The 19845-nt window shown below is 47.0% G+C and overlaps 1 protein-coding gene across 1 annotated transcript in view; it reads left to right on the forward strand.

Annotated features, from left to right (window-relative positions):
- The window catches only part of F8 (coagulation factor VIII), a 589495-nt gene that overhangs the window by 380846 nt on the left and 188804 nt on the right, over positions 1-19845 (forward strand). Inside the window, exons 14-15 of the mRNA XM_085630970.1 lie at positions 1933-4990; positions 15745-15910. Coding sequence (XP_085487096.1) covers positions 1933-4990; positions 15745-15910 — 3224 coding nt within the window. The remainder of the gene's footprint in view (positions 1-1932; positions 4991-15744; positions 15911-19845) is intronic.

Genomic DNA, 19845 nt, shown 5'->3' on the forward strand with positions numbered 1-19845 from the left:
AGCCCTCTCTAGTTATCTGATTTCAGAGTCCTCTCTGGATATCTGATTCCAGAACTCTCTTTGGATATCTCATTTCAGAGTCCTCACTGGATATCTGATTCCAGAGTCCTCTCTGGATATCTGATTCCAGAGTAGTCTCTAGATATCTGATTTCGGAGTCCTCTCTAGATATCTGATTCCAGAGTCCTCTCTGGATATCTGATTCCAGAGTACTCTCTTGATATCTGAATCTAGAGCTCTCTCTGAGTATCTGGTTCCAGTGTTCATTCTGGATATTGGACCCTAGATCTCTCTCGGTGTCCGATTCCAGAGCTCTCTGGATATCTGATTCGAGAGTCCTCTCTGGATATCTGATTCTAGAATACTCTCTGGGTATCTGATTCCAGAGTCCTCTCTTGATATCTGAATCCAGAGCTCTCTCTGAGTATCTGTTCCAGTGTTCATTCTGCATATCGGACCCTAAAGCTCTCTGGGTATCTTATTCTAGAGCGCTCTGGGTAGCTGATTCCAGTGTGCTCTCTGGATATCTGATTCGAGAGTCCTCTCTGGATATCTGATTCTAGAATACTCTCTGGATATCTGATTCCAGAGTACTCTCTTGATATCTGAATCTAGAGCTCTCTCTGAGTATCTGGTTCCAGTGTTCATTCTGGATATCGGACCCTAGATCTCTCTCGGTGTCCGATTCCAGAGCTCTCCGGATATCTGATTCCAGAGTCCTCTCTTGGTATCTGAATCCAGAGCTCTCTCTGGATATCTGATTCCTGAGCCTTCTCTCTAGATATCTGAATCCAGAGCTTTCTGGGTATCTGATTCCAGTGTGATCTCTGGATATCTGATTCCAGAGTCCTCTCTGGTTATCTGATTCCAGAGTACTCTCTTGATATCTGAATCCAGAGCACTCTCTGGATATCTGATTCCAGAGTACTCTCTTGATATCTGAATCCAGAGCTCTCTCTGGATATCTGAGTCCAGAGCCCTCTCTCTCTAGATATCTGAATCCAGAGCTCTCTCTGGGTATCTGATTCCAGTGTACTCTCTGGATATCTGATTCCAGAGTCCTCTCTGGTTATCTGATTCCAAAGTCCTCACTGGATATCTGATTCCAAACTCCTCACTGGATATCTGATTCCAGAGCTCTCTCTCTAGAGAGTTTCTCGTTCCAGAGTTCTCTCTGGATATCTGATTCCAGAGCTTTTTTTTCTTTCTGGATATCTGATTCCAAAGCTCTCTCTGGGTATCTGATTCCAGAGTCCTCTTTGGGTATACGATTCCAGAGCTCTCTCTTGGTATCTGATTCAAGAGTCCTCTCTTGATATCTGATTCCAGAGCTCTTTCTAGGGATTTGATTCCAGTGTTCACTCTAGATATCGGATTCCAAAATACTCTCTGGGTATCTGTTCCAGTGTTCTCCCTGGATAGCTAATTCCAGAGACATCTCTGGATATCTGAATCCAGAGCTCTATTTGATTCAAGAGCTCTCTCTGGGTAGCTTATCCCAGAGCTCTCTCTGGGTTCTGATTCCAGAATCATCTCTGGATATCTGAATCTAGAGCTCTCTCTCTGGGTAATTGATTCCAGTGTTCTCCCTGGATAGCTTATTCGAGAGTCCTCACTGGATATCAGATCCCAGGGCTCCTCTGGGTATGTGAAGCCAGAGTTGTCTTTCAGTATCTGGTGCTCGGAGCTCTTCATAGGTGAAATGAAGTCAAAGCTCATTGTGGTTATCTGAAGACACAGCACTTTGCAGGGAATCCAATTCAGAGGTCTGGGTGTCTGAGCTCAAAACCCTCTCCAGTAACCTGAGGCCCAAGCTTCAACTGAGCTTTTTTAATCTAGGCATTCTACTGTCCTTTCTGCACATGGTCGTCTGTCCTGCTTCAACCTGTGGTCCACTCTTGTTACATAATCTTTTGTTCTTTCCTGATGCAGGTGAGTGGAAGCTTGAGTCCTTGAACCCGTACTTCAGAGACAGAGGCATGAGCGCGACCCTCAGGGTCTCCCAGTGCAGCACGGTGTACGGAGGCTTCTACGAGTATGAATATGAGGAAATCCCAGACGAACTAATGGAGGAGAGAGTCCTTCAGCCTCGCGGCCACCCAAAGAAACCAAGGCAGTCTGTTCCGGCTGTACGCCGTTGCTGGAGAAAAAAACACAACAACTCCACCACAGCACAAGGAAATGGGGAGCAGATGGCTAACCCTGCCCTGAAGTGTACAGGCACCCGTCCACCGCACAAGACCATCAACCATACAAACAGTACCAGGGCTACCGAAAGTCCCTCCGCTGGAGCAGTGTCTGTGGCTACTGAGTTCACTCCCAATCCACCAGGAATTCCCTTCCATCTTCTACAAGAGGGTGTCTTTGAGACAATCACTGGTGAGGATGCAAGTGAGGAGGTGAATGTAGACACAGACAGAGACCTCTTCACCCTGGAGAAAGCATTGACTCCTTTTTACAAAGACGCCAGTGGTCCTGACAGAGTTTCACATTCCAAAGTGGAGGCAGGTGTCCTGCCAATAAAGACTGCTCATAGTAAAGCTACGATCAAAGACAATCCAGTAACCGTGAGGTCAGCTAGTAATACAAGGCAGGGTATTCAGGTCTTGGTCACCAATGACACGTGCAATCCCCAGCACCAGGACTGCCAACGACATGTGAAGAAAAGATCTCTAAGGCCAAAGGTGCCTGTGCTAGCACAGAAAGAGCCTTCTCCAGGTCTAGGAGTAGATTTAGTGAATGGTGACAGCCACTCTCATCTCAATCTGGCCGGGACAGTGAAATCCCTGTTTGAGGCCAGGACGACCACACAGAACAATCTGAACACTATACTTAAGAGAACACCTGTGCAGCTTCCTTGGAGAGAAGTTAACCCACACCTAAGTCACAGCACAGGAGACACAGGGAAAACCCAGACCATTCCATGGACAGTTGACCAATCCATCTCAGAAAGCCCACGATCAACAAATCTGGAAGGGTTTTTAAAGCATGTGGTGGACGTACCCAGTGAGAGACCAACAATGACCCAAATAGGCCATGATGTCAATGCAAAAGATAGACGTACTACCCACAGAGGCTACGAGGCTGCAGGAGAAACCGATGGTGGAGCTGTACGTTACTTTGATGAGAATAAGACAGGAGAAGAGAACTTGCCACGGTCCAAGGCAGAAGCTCAGGCTGCAACACTTCAAGAACATGAGATCATGAACGTAACACCTGTGTCTTGGCTGCAGGTCTTCAGCAGAAGTAACCCAGTTGGCGCAAATACATCTGAGAAGAAGCAAAGAAGAGACATTGCTCTACTGCCTACTGATTCACCACCCATCCTTCAAACATGGGTTGAGAAAGAAAAAGGGGTGACTGGTCAAAAAAGCCATATGAAACAAGTGTTGCAGAGATCTGGGACAGAAGACAAGCAGCACAAAGTGATGGACCAAAGGCGACTCAATGAGGTAGGGGAGCGTCCAGCTGCACAGAAAAAAACTGACAATCATGGAAGGCAGTTCTGGAAAAAGAACTATTATGTCTCCCAAGATGATCTGCACGTTTTCAAGCCAGTTGCTGTAGCTGATGCATCAGAGTCTACACCTGAACCCACACAAAGCTGGGGCACGATAGAGGAGCTGGCTTCCCCAACTCCCATGGGCCACCTTCCATGGAATGTAGAACAGACAATCAGCCCCAACACTGGGAGCGATATTGGCAATCACTTTTCACTGATCAAAGAAATGACATCCCTTGCCTCCAGCACTTGGGAGAGGGATACTAAGAGGAGCCCTCCAAGGAATGCAGAAGAAAGTTATCCCACTCACACCACCAAGGTGAGGAATACTGTAGGACACCTTGTAGAGACTATAGACAAGGCATCTGACATCCCCACAGCCCAGGGGATCACTACCATAGAAGATGCATTAATAAATGGGGGACATATCTCTCCTACTCGAATTAGTTGGGGAGGCAATTCATTGAAGCGCCTTCCAATGAACGCAAAACCGATCCTTGCCAGGGAGAACCTCACTGTGCAACCAGTTCCAATGAACACTGAACAAACCTCTGTCCTCTTCATTAACAAGGAGAGAGGCACTGTCAACTATCTTCCGAAGGGTGCAGGATATGACTCCCACACAAATAACCGTAAAGAGGGTGGTACTGTAACACAGATTCCAGAGGACACAGAACACATATTCCCCACCCTCTACACCAAGCAGACCAATATTATAGACCACGGACTACAAGATACAAAGCAGAACTTTCACAGCACCAGCTCTAAGGATAGCAGTACCGTGAGGCACATTGCAGAGAACAAAGAACACACAACTCCCATCCACTACACCAACGAAAGCAGAGCTGGGGCACATGTTTCAGATCATGTAAAACAACCATTTCCCACCCACAATCCCACAGCTAAGGCTGCCATGGGATACCATCCAGCTAAGAGTGTCCCGTCTCCCACCTACAGTTCCACTGTGATGGCTAGCATGGGCTACTATCCAGTTAAGAGTGTCCAGTCTCCCACCCACAGTCCCACTGTGATGGCTACCATGGGATACCATCCAGCTAAGAGTGTTCATTCTTCGACTGTCAGCAGCTCCACCGAAAGTGATACAAAAGCGAATCCTCGACTCAGCCTACGACCTGCCAGCATCCATGAACTATGGGAAGAGAGAAGCAATAGAATGCCCATGAACAGCACTCATCCACTGCCAAAAGAACTGGATGAGTCTCAGGAGGCCTTCATTCAGCCACAGACCCAAAACATCCTGCCCGAATTGGTGAACTCTGACCCATTGCCTCTTGCACCCCATGCAATAGAATATGATGACTACCACGGTGTCGACAAGAGCACTGAAGACTTTGACATCTACGACGAAGGTGAAGACAACCCTGATCTACGCAATAGTGGAGGAGGAAACATTCGGTCTTATTATATTGCAGCAGAAGAGGTGATGTGGGACTACGGCATCCAGAACTCTGCTCACCCAGGAAGCAGGTGAGGCTTATCCTACGTATGCCTTTTTAGAATGAACATACTTGGTAAGGATTTTTAGGTGGAACTTAACTATTCCAGCAATCCTCAAGTGCTTTCCCACCAAGATAAAATTATGTATAATTCTCTGCACCTGCATAATGAGTGTGGTGGAAAGCAGGACAGGAATGGTCTGGAATAAAAGCATTATTTTTGTTAGAATAAACTTCTAGCTGCTATCGGTTTTCCAGCCATGAAAGCCCATATGCCAGGACTGCGAGTTTTGCTATAATGTTTGCAAGAGTGGGGTGTAGTAAGCTGAAACGAGTTATTCTGCAGAGCAAGTTAAGTTAATACCAAAGTAGATATTACATTGTGTAGACCAACTGAAGGGGAAGCACACCTGCAAATCATTTCCCTGGTTCTGTATAACCAAAACTTGTTTTTTGTAAGTGCACTTGAGACCTCAAACTCACCTTTCTTTGTACAAATATTGCACCAATAACAGGACAATCCCTCCATCCGGATATCTGTGCCAGTCATGGCCATGTCTTCATTGATCCTTTTGCCATACCAAAATCAATGCTAAGTTCTCAGGTTCCTGCCTGTGATCACCTGTGTTGATCATGTCTTTCACATGTTGCAAGATGACTGGCTACTAGTCTCTATGCCTCCAAGCAATGGCCTTTTCCTCTTTCTTCATGACCTCAGCTTCTGCCAGCTGGGAAACCTTTCTCAGAGCCTCACGCTGCATTAATCCTCACCCCATCTCTGTTGTTGGTATCTGCGAGACCCAGGGTTTTCAGTGTATTTTTCAGGTTTACAGAAATTATTTGATTTCTATAAGCAAAAGGGGGGGCTCTGTTAGTAAGGAACTTGCTTAGAATGTAGTGATCCTGTGAGCACCTTCAAATCTCTGCATCACCGAGGTAGGAGCTTTCCAGACCTCGAAACAGTTTACTTTTTATTTTGATACACTACCTCCTCCTTCGCTTGAACAATGGTCATTATTTCTTGTTTGTCCTCAAAGAAGAGCACTTTTATAAGGATGTCTGACAAACAGCCCCCCGAGACCTCTGGCCCAGCTGCGTTTGTCAAGACAAGTCATAATGGCGAATCCTCAGTTCAGCCCCTGATTGATTGCAATAGCTCTCAAATGTACTCCTAAATGTCTTGGCCGTCTACCCCTCCAGGCAGCCACCTGCAGTCTTCAGACATGCCACCATGTAGAAGAGGTAAGTGGGAGATCTTACTAAAATAATCTGGAGAATGTATCTCCCCCATTGACTTCTATTGGGCACCAAAAATCCTGAGTCTCCCGCCTGAATCGGGTCTCTTGGCATGTATGCGACTTTACAATGTCATCCACTCTTGCTCACATAAATGTCAGGCCACCTTTAAGTTTTTAATGGAAATCTTGAGCTGGATTTTATTGTGCCCACATCCATATTAATATATTTTGCTTGAGTTTTATAGTAACTCCTGGGCGATCTTAGCTCGTTCTTGCCCTGAAGTAGAACCAGTCGTAGATGGTGGGAGTGAGTGACATGCTGTTTTTCATCACCTTTTTTCACTTGTTTGTTAGGCAGCATGTCTTTAACCAAAGCTTCTCTTCAGCTTCTTCTGGCTGCCATAGTGTCCCACAGAATATGTAGGTAGAAGGGTAGCTCCATGGGGTAACATAGCAACAAAACATGGATGAAGTACTCCACCAGGAGCAGTGTCACTGAGGACTTAAGGCCGCTAAATCTGATCCTCTGTGCACTGGTTTAGCTCATGTAGAGTGTTGGATCTAGCGCTGTGGATATATCAATGTGTCCATGAGGAGCCACTCCTCTGCTGTGCAGTACCCGTGCAGGCGTGGATTCAGGACTGCTGGCCTTGCTGTGTTCGACAGCAGGTATTTCCAAGATAACATGTCGATATAGCCTGTTCATCTCTACACTGCAGGTCTAGGAGTTCTTCAGTTTCTCTCTTCCACTCACATGATAGTTCACATATCTACCCTCACTTCTCGTGCATTGCCTTCAGTGCTGCTTAATTGAGGGGCCATCTTTAGCACACTATGTACTCCTGATGTTGGTGCGGGCCAGCCCATATATGCCAAGATGCTGGAAACGCACTCTACGTAGGAATCACTGCAAGACTCCCAAGAGACTCAAGACAATGCAAAACTCAGCGGTAAGACTCATACTCGGTGTCCTTATAAGGACCCACATCACACCCCATCTCAAGAAATTACACTGGCGTTCGATTCAGAAGAGATGCCTACAAGGCCTTGCACAACAAAGGACCAGCATACATTATCAAACACATAGCCTTCCATCGACTGACCAGATATCTTCAATCTACTTCCCCCTCCCTCGTATACACCCCACAGATCCACCGAACAAACAGCAGAGAATGCCCATTCTCGCACCTGATAGTCAAGGCATGGAACAACCTCCCCCTGTACCTCAGGACCACCCCAATGCTCCAGCAATTCAGGAAAGAACTAAAGACCTGGATGTGTGAATGATCAAACCACCAAGCAGCAGCCAATATCTCCAGCGGCTCCAGACCCTCACGGGTGATTTGCCATGCTTTATAAATATTTGATTGATTGATTGATTGGGCCATGTGCAGCAATCAAGCAGCACACCTCCACTTTCCTCTTAACTTTGATTGATTGACTTGGGGAGGGCACCAACCTTCAGGTCACGCTTTCCAGTTTATCCAATATGCAGACAGGCTACCATCTCACATCTGCTGTCTCAGCACTGTGGTGTTTGCCCCTCCTGTGGGACTGGCCCTGTACTAGGGAGTTCCTGCTAGCAAACTCCTTTTTCTCATGTAGTGGACAGAGAGAAGCACTTGTCACTGTTACACTTTGAAGCAGCATCTTTGTTTTCACCGCCATCTCTAGTTTGTTCTCACTGCTGTGCGAAAGGGCAGAGCTACTTGGCTTTCGCCTGTGACTCCCATGGAGGTTTGAGATTCCCACTGCGTTCGACTGTTGCATCTCCGCCACTCCCTTGTCACTTCTGGAAGCCACAGCAGCGAGAAGGGGGTCAGGTTCTTTAGAAAAAGGGGTTTTAATTAGGGGTTCAGTAAAGAGCCACATAGATTTGACTACTCCTTTCCCCAGCTAACCACACCCCTTCTCAGAAGGTTGCTTTGAAACTAGTATCACAGAGGAGGACAGTGAGAAGAAAGGAAACACATCCGTATGGATGTGTGATGCTCAAGGTTGTGCCACACACCAGCGATTCTGCTACTAGAAAGCTATGTTCAAAGCCTGTCATTGGGACATACACCACAATATCTGACGCTTGTCGTGATGTGCATCCCTGGACAGGTGCTGTGTGATCTTTGAGGATGCTCTCGGCATAAACACACATTTATGACCCATATGCATCTCTGTGGTGCATCTTTGTGCTTTCCACATGTGCAACATCTGATTGTGTGTGTGCTCTCACCCCATAAAAAGTTTGTGTTTACTTGTTGTGTTGACACCATTACTTTAGGGTCTGGGCCTGATGATTTTATTACTTTATGGTCTGGGCCTGATGATTATACAATCAGTGGATGAGTCACCCACTCAGCAGCCATCTTAATTGGACCAAGACTATAAAGACACTCCTCACCCACACCCGGTTGCTAGGCAATCAGGAATCTGAGCGGTCTTGGTCTTATCTTCAGAGCAGCTCCGGTCACCTTTGGACTTCATGATAATGGCATTTAGTGGCCCCTGAGGCATGAGCCTGCAGCACATCATGCTGTGTCACAAGTCTGCAGTGGACGTCACCATCCTGTGTTATGAGTCTGCAGTAGATGTCAGCATGTCATCCTGTGGCAGGGACCTGCAGTGGACATCGGCGTATCTGAAACTGTACAGTAAGTTGTGCCGCCAGTCGTGCTCCCACAAGGGGGTATTTTTAGTGCTTTACAATAGAGTCTTGCCACAGCAGCTCTCGGCAAAGGTAACAAGTCAGTACATATAGGACTACAAATGCTTCTTTATTAATTTGTCCTGTTCCCTTCATTGTGTCACAGGCCGGCAGAAATGTGGTCCGCAATTCAGTAAGGGGTGTGGTAGGACAAACACAAACGTCTCTTGCGCTGGGATCAGCCTATCTAAGGTTAGTGCATCTGACAAATTGTTTAGGCCACGTATGCTAAACCAGCCGGAGCAGTGGATGCTAACCAGGTACTAACATCCATCCTAGAAACAATCACGAGCCAACAAGTTGAAGCACAGGCTTCGCAAGTAGAAAGCCAAGAACTATGTAGGGAGCTAGGAACAGTATGTAGGGAGCTAGGAACAGTATGTAGGGAGCTAGAAACAGTATGTAGGGAGCTAGGAACAGTATGTAGGGAGCTAGGAACAGTATGTAGGGAGCTAGGAACAGTACGTAGGGAGCTAGGAACAGTATGTAGGGAGCTAGGAACAGTACGTAGGGAGCTAGGAACAGTATGTAGGGAGCTAGGAACAGTATGTAGGGAGCTAGGAACAGTATGTAGGGAGCTAGGAACAGTATGTAGGGAGCTAGGAACAGTATGTAGGGAGCTAGGAACAGTATGTAGGGAGCTAGGAACAGTACGTAGGGAGCTAGGAACAGTATGTAGGGAGCTAGGAACAGTACGTAGGGAGCTAGGAACAGTATGTAGGGAGCTAGGAACAGTACGTAGGGAGCTAGGAACAGTATGTAGGGAGCTAGGAACAGTACGTAGGGAGCTAGGAACAGTATGTAGGGAGGTAGGAACAGTATGTAGGGAGCTAGGAACAGTATGTAGGGAGCTAGGAACAGTATGTAGGGAGCTAGGAACAGTATGTAGGGAGCTAGGAACAGTATGTAGGGAGCTAGGAACAGTATGTGGGGAGCTAGGAACAGTATGTGGGGAGCTAGGAACAGTATGTAGGGAGCTAGGAACAGTATGTAGGGAGGTAGCTGGATTGTCTTGCAAGGGGAAGCCTGTTTCTACTAGTGGAAAGGGAAATCCATGGGTATTTCCACCTCCATTACTCACCGCTGGCAGCACCTCTTCTACTCGTGCTTCTGCTCCCTCTCCCCCTCTTGCTGTACCAGGGGTTGGAACTGTCACACCCACCCAGGCCCGTACAATGCACTTCATACGGCCTCCGCCCATACCATTTGCGGCTCCAGACAAGTTCTATGCGGATCCCAAAATATATGCCATGTTCCTTAGTCAATGCAAGTTCCACTTCCTATGCAAACCTGCAGCCTTCCCTGATGAGCAGAGTGAAATGGCGTTTGTTCTGTCATATTTCGGGGGATAATGCCGCCAGTTGGCCTATCCCCATCATCGAATGCAAAAACCCTGTTCTATATAATTTCACCGCCTTTTGCGATGAAATGAAAAAAAACAGGACACATGAGCTTTTTTTTGGATAGAGAGTTGATTACCCTGCGGCAACGCACACAAGACCTTTTGTCTTATATAACCATGTTTAATAGACTAGTGGTTGAAAATGCATGGCCAGAAGCCAAACGCTCCTCAATATTTTACCTAGGTCTTATTAGCGAGCTCAGGGACATCCTATTCTAGGTGGCCAACCTACCAGACAATTGTGAGGAATTTAAAGCTTTAACTGTCCAGTTGGATCACAGGATGCTGGAACAAAAAGGAGATAAAACCAGAATGGACTCTAAGGTCATTGTGGTGTGAACTAAGTTCTTGGTGAGGGAGAACGATTTGTAAGGAAGTAACAACCCTGAACCCATGTAGGCGAATATAATCAGGGCATCTCTCACTCAAGTAGAACGTGAGAAAAGGAGAAAGCTGAACTTGTGATTACACTGTGACAAATGTGGCCACTTTATCAAAGATTGTAGATCTTGCCCTGTTAGGAGAAGGAAGGCCAGGAAGGAAGGAAGGAGCAATCCATAGTACACACTCGGATAACACCAAAAGTAGCGGAAAACTAGTACTCTTGGGGTTGAAAGAGAACCCTGACTCAAGACTACCAATGAACCAAGAGATCTGTTGCTTTTTGGTAAGGTCAAAGTGTTGTAGACATTGATATGGGCCACAGCCCGAAGGCTATGGCCCATATCAACGTCAACATTACTTTGATATTACCTGATGCTAGACAAGTGCAGATAGAGGCCCTCATAGATTACAGAGCTACCGGTAATTTAATTTATCACTCATTGGCAAGTCAGCTAAGGATACCATGTATTAAAAAGGCAGTCCTAACCTCCGGGCCAGTGTGTTACCACACCCATTCCATAGTTATGCGCTTAGGGCTAGACCATTATGAGAGCATCCATTTTGACCTTATTGATGCACCTAACATCCACCAGATAACAGGAATGCCATGTTTCACCTTGCACAGCCACACCATACACTGGGCTGCCCGCACTGTTGTTCTAGAGGCAGCCTACTGTAAGAAACATTGTACAAAACAAACAAAAGTGCTACACTAAGCAAACAGTATCCCACCTTGTTGTTTATCTTATGGTAGTAAGGCCTAAATCTGTTGTTTTCACCTTACCCCCTAACTCTCAAGACTTTCATGAGGTTTTCAGCAAGGAACAAACTTGGCAATTATCCCGCATCGTGAATATGATTTTAGGGTAGATCTGATGCCAGGAGCTAAAATACCTTGTAGCAGGATTTAGGCATTCATGGAGCCAGAGAATCAGCATCTTTGACAATACTTAGATGAAAACCTGGCAACAGGGTTCTTACATCTTTCCCATAGGTCCTTCCCAGTCCCTGGCCTCTTCACCTCTTTTCTTCATCCTAAAGAAGGGGGGTTACTACCCTCCTGCATCGACTACAGTGCGGCGAATAAGATCACGGTTAAATACCATTATCCGTTGCCACTTATTCCTGTACTACTGGATTAACTAAAAGGAGCTAAGGTCTTCACAAAACTTGGCCTCAGGGGCAATTCATCATGTGTGAGTCCGAAGGGGTGACGACTGGAAGACTGCATTCAGGACCATATTTGGCCTGTTCGTATATCAGGTCATGCCCTTCGGACTGTGCAATTCCCTTGCTGCCTTACAGTATTTTATGGATGATTTTCTACAAAGCTACCTGGATGTCTTCTGTGTGATGTACATTGACAACATTCTCATCACCTCAGACACCATGAAGACCCACATCGATCATGTCAAAGATGTGCTTATAGGCCTAAGGAAGAACCATCTCTTTGCAAAGTTGGAGAAGTGTTAGTTTCATGCATCCAAGTTTGAGTTCCTGGGTTACGTTATCAGCCCTGAAGGAATCAAGATGGACAACAACAAGTAGCGGCCCTCACTCAGTGGAAGACTCTGACAACCGTGGATTCTTTGAAAAGCTTCCTCAGCTGTGCAAACTTTTACCGGTGGTTTATACAGCATTTCTCCGCCGTAGTATGACTTTGACACAACTCCTGTGAAAAAAGGCAGCTTTTAAGTGGACAGAAGAAGCCGAGCTCGCATTCAGTCCTTTGAAAAAACAATTCACACTGGCCCCAATACTAGGGCATCTGAACGTAACTTTGCCATTCCAGTTGGAATCTGACATGTCCTATCATGCGATAAGAAGAGTCCTATCACAACAACATCCAGTCATAGGCCAGAGGCACCCAAATGCGTTTTATTCCCAGAAGTGCACCCCCAGCGAACTGACCTATAGCATTACAGATAAATAAATCTTGGTCATCAAGAAAGCCTTCGAGGAGTGGAGAAACTACTTGATTGGGACTCGCCATATGGTCGAGATCTACACCGACCATCGGAATTTCAGTTCCTGAAATTTGCTAGGGTCCTCACACCACGTCAACTTTGATGCTCACTGTTCTTTGCTGATTTAGATTTTTTATTCAAATATCGCCCTGGGGCAAAGAATGGTAAAGCAGATGCCTTGTCTCGGACACAGGATCAAGCACCTACCATACGAGAGAAGCTATCTCCAAAACCACCATTAATTTTACATGGAATATTGGAATATTGGATGGGTATTTATAGAGCGCAAACGTTCGCTCCGAAGGGAGCATCTTGGCGCTGTGAAAACCTGGGACCAGATCAGTGGAAGGGCGGTGGAGGGTTAAATGGCTGCTTTAGTCCAGTCGTCAGACCATTCAGTGAAGGAACACGTCCTGAACAAAAATGTTACTATAGGGGATCAGGAGTTCTTATCCGCTGGAAAAACGCCACTCAAGATATAAATAGACATGATTGGATTCCCGCAGTAAACAACAGGAAGAAGGATCACGGCCTGCTATTTCATCAGAAGGATATATATATGCCACATGAAGCCTTACAACATAAAGTCCTTACATGGTACCCCAAATACAGATTTAGCAGGGCACCTGGGAATTCATAAAACCACTGCAGCAGTTCAGAGACATTTCTGATGGCCCACCTTAAAAGAAGACATCAGAAGACACATCATGACTTGTATGGTGTGAGCCCAAGAAAAAGTAAAACACAAAAAATCTAGTGGGATGTTACGACCGCTGGCGACACCCCCTAGTCCATTGCACATGGTGTCCCTGGATCTCATTGTAGAGATGCCGATCAGGGAAATACAGTCATTCTGTTTGTGGTAGATCACTTAACTAAAACAGGGCACTTCATTCCTTTACCCATACTGACTTTGGCTGAAACCGTAACTAGTACATCCACACAACATATTGTACGTCTGCATGGTATACCCAATGTTCTGATCACTGATAGGTGTGCACAGTTCACTGCACATTTCTGGAATCAACTTTGTAAGTTGTTGAAAATTGACATAAGACTGTCCTGCAGATAGAAAAAGATCTCTCAACTCCGAGTATGCTGACCATGTCTGGTTATCTACAAAACACTTGGCCTTATGGGTCATCAAAAAATGAATCCAAAATGTATTGGACCTTAGATCATCAACAAGGTTCTTATCCCTGTAGCGATCTCTTTTAGACTTACCAAAGGTCTTACAAATTCACTCATAAAACCCTGCCATCCAGACTCGCACCCCAGGCCCCTGCACCTATTGACATGGAGGGAGAGGTAGAATATAAAGTAAAGAAAAAACTTGATTTCAAACTGATCTGTCGAAGACTATATTGCTTAGTGGACTGGAAGGGGTTCGGACGTGAAGAGCGGTGTTGGGAGCCCGTCCACAACCTGCATGCACCTCGACTAATACAACAATTTCACCGCTTACACCCAAGGAAACGGTCCTTCCTCGTGTAGTGAGGCAACCACTGGGACGGTGGTCATTAGGGGGAAACTGTCATGGGGTCATATACTACCATATATGACACATGTTGTGATGTGCATGCCTGGACAGGCGTGTGCGATCTGGGAGGATGCTATCTGCATAAACCCACATTTATAACCAACATGCACCTGTGTGCATACTGGACATTTACATTTGTGTGGCGTATCTGTGTGCTTTCCACATGTGCATCATCTGATTACGTGAGTGCCGTCACCCCATATAGTTTGTGAGTCATTGTTGAGTTGATACCATTACCTTATGGTCTGTGCCTGATGATTATACAATCATGAAATGAATCACCTAGACTGGGGCTCATGATTATACAATCAGGAAATGAGTCACCAGAACATAGTATGCTCCTGGGGATTATACAATCAGGAAATGAGTCACCCAGCCTGGGCCTGATGATTATACAATCAAGAAATGAGTCACCCACTCAGCAGCCATCTTAATTGGACCAGGTCTATAAAGGCACTCCCCACCATACCCAGTTGCTAGGCAATAAGGAATCTGTGCGGCCTTGGACGCATGTCCAGAGCAGCTGCGGGCGCCGTTTGGCTTCATAATAACGGCATCTAGTAGATCCTAAGTCACAAATCTGCAGAGGACATTGGTGCATCATTCTGTGCCACAAGTCTGCAGTGGGCGTCATGATCCTGTGTCAGTGGACATCAGCATGTCATCCTGTGTCACGGACCTGCAGTGGACATTGGCATGTCTGAAACTGTACAGTAAGTCGCGCTAACAGTCGTGCACTTCCAAGGGAGCATCTTTAATGTCTTACAATTGATTCTCACCACAGCAGCTCTCTGCAAAGGTAACAAGTCAGTACACAAAGGACTACAACTTCTAGATTGTATGATACTGCCCTCAACATCTCATGCCCAGATTGCTTCAATATTTAGGGCTAGCCATCAGGGGAAGTTGAAGGGTGAAGTAACCCGAAGATTTACCTGGTTCAGGTCTGGACAGTTCATTATTGTGGGGCATGTGCGTAAGGTGCCTAACAGCACTTTCGGATCGGAGAAAGGCTCCCTTCCTTCCGGTAATTATTCAGTGACTTAACTGAAAGCTACAGCCTGCCGTCCTCCTGAGCCAAGATCCTAGGCGAGAGTGGTGGGATTTGCAGGGAAGTACTTGTATTAGGTGTGATGATCAGTGCATAATTCTGTTAATGTTTATATCATAGTGTGCACCACATTCTCAACGCACACCTGGTATTACGTCAAGGGCGATGCCTGCCTGGCAACCACAAATGACGATGTCCAGTAAGCCAACGTACTAGATCTTGTTTCTTTATTATTTTATCACATTCCTTTCATTGTGACATGGGCCAGCAGAAATGTAGTCCACATCACATTGAGGGGTGTGGTTGGACAAACACAAACGTCATTCTTGCTGGATTCAGGATATCTCAGGTTAATACATCTGACAGCCTGTCTTTGCATGGCACCCCAGAGGTTTTGTTTCTAGGAAGCTATGTTGAAAGCTAAAGTATGATCCTCCAGAGGTTCTGTGTTTAGGGCCCATTGGAAAGTGACTCACGATTCTTAATATATTTCTCCTTTTTGTAGGCCCCAGGGCAATGGTTGGGCAAAACCTCTCCTACTGTACAAGAAGGTGGTTTTTCGTGCCTACATGGACAGTCATTTCACAGAGCCTGTGATCCGCGGGGAACTAGACGAGCACCTTGGCATCATGGGACCCTACATCCGGGCAGAGATCAATGATGTAATCATGGTGAGTCACTGTACCCATCTGCTTGTCTCTTTACACGCTCTTGAAGTGACCTCTCAAATGCCCTCCGAAGATGAAGATGAAGGGTAACCAACCCACCATCCTCTGGCACCCAGTGCCATGTGTGCACTGAAGGTGGCACCTAAGATAGCAGCTTGTACTTTATGTTCCCGCATCTCCCCGAAGAAGCAGACACTCTAGAAATGAAGGGACATTATCTCTGAAAGAAGAGGAGCAGTGGGGCCAAACAATATACATGTGTGAGTTTGGGAAATTGGTTTGAGTATCAATGTAATAAATTGTTGAACAAATAATTTTGATAAGAAATATATATTTGTGACTGTCAGTTGTAAGGCGAGTCACTATGTAGTTAAACCTCTACTAAGTAATCCTGGGCGTACCTCCATGGCTTGAGTATGTGCGTCTGGGTACTGAATGGTGTATGAAGCCCTTCTACTACTGTGACCAGAGCTTCACAACTATAAAATGCTTCCCTTCACTGCTTCAGCCCTCCTGTGCTCCTTCCCCTTTCCCTGTTTCAGTGCTTCGGTTCTCTGTTCCCTCTTCCTTGACCTTCCTCTAGGGCCTTGCAGTGGTTGCATCGTGTTAGAAATGAGGGGGCTCTGGTTGACGCAGGTTTGAACCCACAACAAGCAGGGACCCTTTACTTCTTGTCAGGGCGAAGGATGACTCCCCAGAATAACCCCTGCTCACCCTCTAGGTGCGTGGCGCGAGCAGTCTAGGCTAAGTCTCAGGCGTACACGGTTAAGCAAATGCAATTACACATACAGTAAACCCCTTGCATGCACCACAAACGGACACCAATCAGGAAGTATATAAAAAGAAGCTTTTATGTAGATTCAGCAGATTCAAATACAGGGCCCAGTAACGTTGAACTGATGGGGTCACAACTCGTGGAAATACGGTAAAGTCTCTTTGTTACGGAAAGTTCTTTAGGCGGGCACAAGGTAACTGTGGGCCTCAGCGCACTTCATGCTGAGGCGGCGTCCGGGAAGCACACGGCAGATGACAGGGAAATCAGAACGTTGCGGACCCTGGATCCGATGCGAGCTCGCGGTCGAGTTCGTAAGTACAGTACCTTGTTTCTTGACGCAAAGGCGGGTGCGGGATTTCAGCGGCTCTTCGACAGAAGGGCGAGGCGGCGTCCGGGGCTCCCACACTTCACGATGGGGGTCTGATCTTCAGGCTCACGACAAGAGCGGGGTGTTGCAGGTGGCGGGTGAACAAAGCGGGGCAGCCGGGCACGCAGGTTACGTCCGGGCCGTCCGAGGCTTGGAGATGCTCACAACGCCGATTCCGGCGGGAGGGTGAAGGTGCGCAGCGAGCCTCCAGCGAGCGAGGTGACAGGGGCAGCACAGCGTAGGGGGAGCGACTCAGATCGAGCGAGGCTCTTCCCAAAGCGGGGGCGGCTAAGCAGTCCTGGTCACGGCTCAGGGAGGGACTGGGACACGAGGGTCACAGCTCCGGCGAGGGAAAGGACACCACAGTCCAGCGGCAGGCGAGTGAAGATCAGGTAGAGCCCAATGGTCCTGGGGCTCAGTTCAGGGGGCAAGCTCAGTTCCAACCCCTTGGAGATCGTTTTGGAAAAGCACAAGTCTTGAAAGTAAAAATAAAGCAAAGTCTTCAGCAACAGTTTCTCTTCTCCCCTTTGGCAGCAAGGTCACCGCTGTAGGCCAATCCCCCAGGATAGGGACAGTCTTCCTCCTACAGCTTTCCCGGTGCCTCCACCTCAGGCAGAGATTCTTTTTGGTCAAAAGCGGATCTAGTTTCTTAGGAGCAGGGCTCCTACATTTATACAGCAAATCTTTTGTTCTCCCAGGCCAGGGGGGCCCTTGCCTAGTCCAGTCCGGTTTCTGAGCACTTTGTTTACGCGATGCAGGCTTCTTCTTTCAGAGTGCAGGGCAGAGTCATCAGACGCTCCACAGGGGGCGGAGCCGGCATTGAGGTGGCAGAGCACTGTCCTATTCAGAGCCTAGGAGTACTCCTCCCACCCATCTACCTGTCGATCGTCCTATTCACCACCAGGCTACCTAGCCCTGCCCATCTGGGTTCCCCCAGCCCTGTCACTCACACCAGCCAGACATCAGATACACATCACGCAGAGGCGGGCTGAAATGTTTAGGCAAGCAAAGGCCAGCTTTCTAAAAGCGGCATTTGCAAACGCGGAATATTAAAATAAACCTTGGGAAAAAATGTAACTTATTATTCCGAGTTCAGGCATACTAAACTCGATCTTCTACCATGTTCCCTGGGTCGGCTAGGATCATAGGATGTAACAATCCCAGCCGCCCATACTGGCCTATGAGAACAGGGTAGCCTTACAGTAGTGATCAACAAGATGGCGGTCATTCACTACTAGGACATGCCACGCATCCAGGCTTGTCCTACCTTATGCTTGCAACGCACCCTGCCCGTGGGCCTACCAGAGGGGTGACTAACATGAAGTTAAGGGAAGGTTTAAGGACCGGCAAGTGTGGGCACTTGCCAGTCAGCATGTCAGTACCAGACTGCACGCAGGTTCTGCGATGGCAGACCTTAGACATATTTATTCGGCCGCTTCTGTGGTTGGCACAACCAGTGCTGCAAGCCCACCAGCGGTGTTTGCATTTACATGCCCTGGCGCTCCTGGCGCACTTTACTGGGGTCTGACAGTAAACCAAACAATCCAATCATGGAATTCAACAAACATATACAATTTACATAGGGAGCACTCGCACCGCGACACTGGTTGGCAGTGGCACAGCGCGCTGAGCGGCCAACACCATAAAAACACATGAGGCACAGCGACAAAAAGAGGAAGGGAAACTCACGCCAAGGTGCCAGGTCTAACACATCGCCAGAATGATTAACAATTACTGTAGTCACACTACAGGCTAAACTTTCTTCTCCAACAGTTCTCAAGGAAAAGACTCAAGACCTGGCTTTTTGACTGAGCCCCGCATCACAGCACCTGGATTACCTGACGGGTGATTAGTAGTGCTTTATCAATACTGATTGATTGATTGATCTGTCACTAGTTCTTTTGTCAGCCAAGTCCATGATTTTGTCACCCGCACTAGCCGTCAGCTGCTCACGCTCTCCACTGTAGGTACTGTTACGCTCCTTGCTCCAAGTTCTCCATGGTAACCGCACTTCATCAGAAATCTCTGAGCTACAGGGGAACATTTGTTTCTGATATGATTCTGCACAGCACTTACATGGGGATTGTACTATATTTGTAGACTGTGTGGAGATCGGCTTACTCAAACTGCATATGTACCTAGATAAAGATAAAAAAGAGGGTGCTCTCAGTACTGAGCATTTCAATACACTCAAACAACAGTGAGAACAGCCATAGACTATATGCAGACTATCTACCTCAATATGTGATCCAAACGCTGGCCAATTATGTGGAGAGACACAGAGCTACGAACCCACAAAGAGGCTGAGCTGGTTTCATCTTTCACTATAGTTAAGGTAACAACAAATAAATCCTCAGATGTCTCCACTGTGTCTCAATGCTGACTTATAGTTCCTCATTGTTCAAATTTGAGAGCTTCTTGGACTTCTCTCATCTGCATTGACGTGATAGAAACAGTTTTTGTTCCTTTCGGTGGGAATGCTTGCAATAGGTATGACCACCGGCAATCACTTGGGGTAACATTCCAACCCGTCCTTCTTTTGCCATCCATCGACAACAACACACACAACAGCAAAGAGCTCTTTAACATCGTGAAGGAACTCTCCAACCCCAGCTCCATCCCACTGTCTCAAGACCTCTGCGACTCTCTAGCCACCTTCTTCCACCGCAAGATCATAGACATCCACGACCGCTTCAACCTACAGACCCCCCCGACAGCCGCCGACACCTTAGACTCACCGCCCACCATTCACACCGGCCTCCTGATCTCCTGGAACCACGTCAGCGACGAAGACAC

Source organism: Triturus cristatus, chromosome 10, assembly GCF_964204655.1.
Source record: "Triturus cristatus chromosome 10, aTriCri1.1, whole genome shotgun sequence".
Taxonomy (NCBI): Eukaryota; Metazoa; Chordata; class Amphibia; order Caudata; family Salamandridae; genus Triturus; species Triturus cristatus.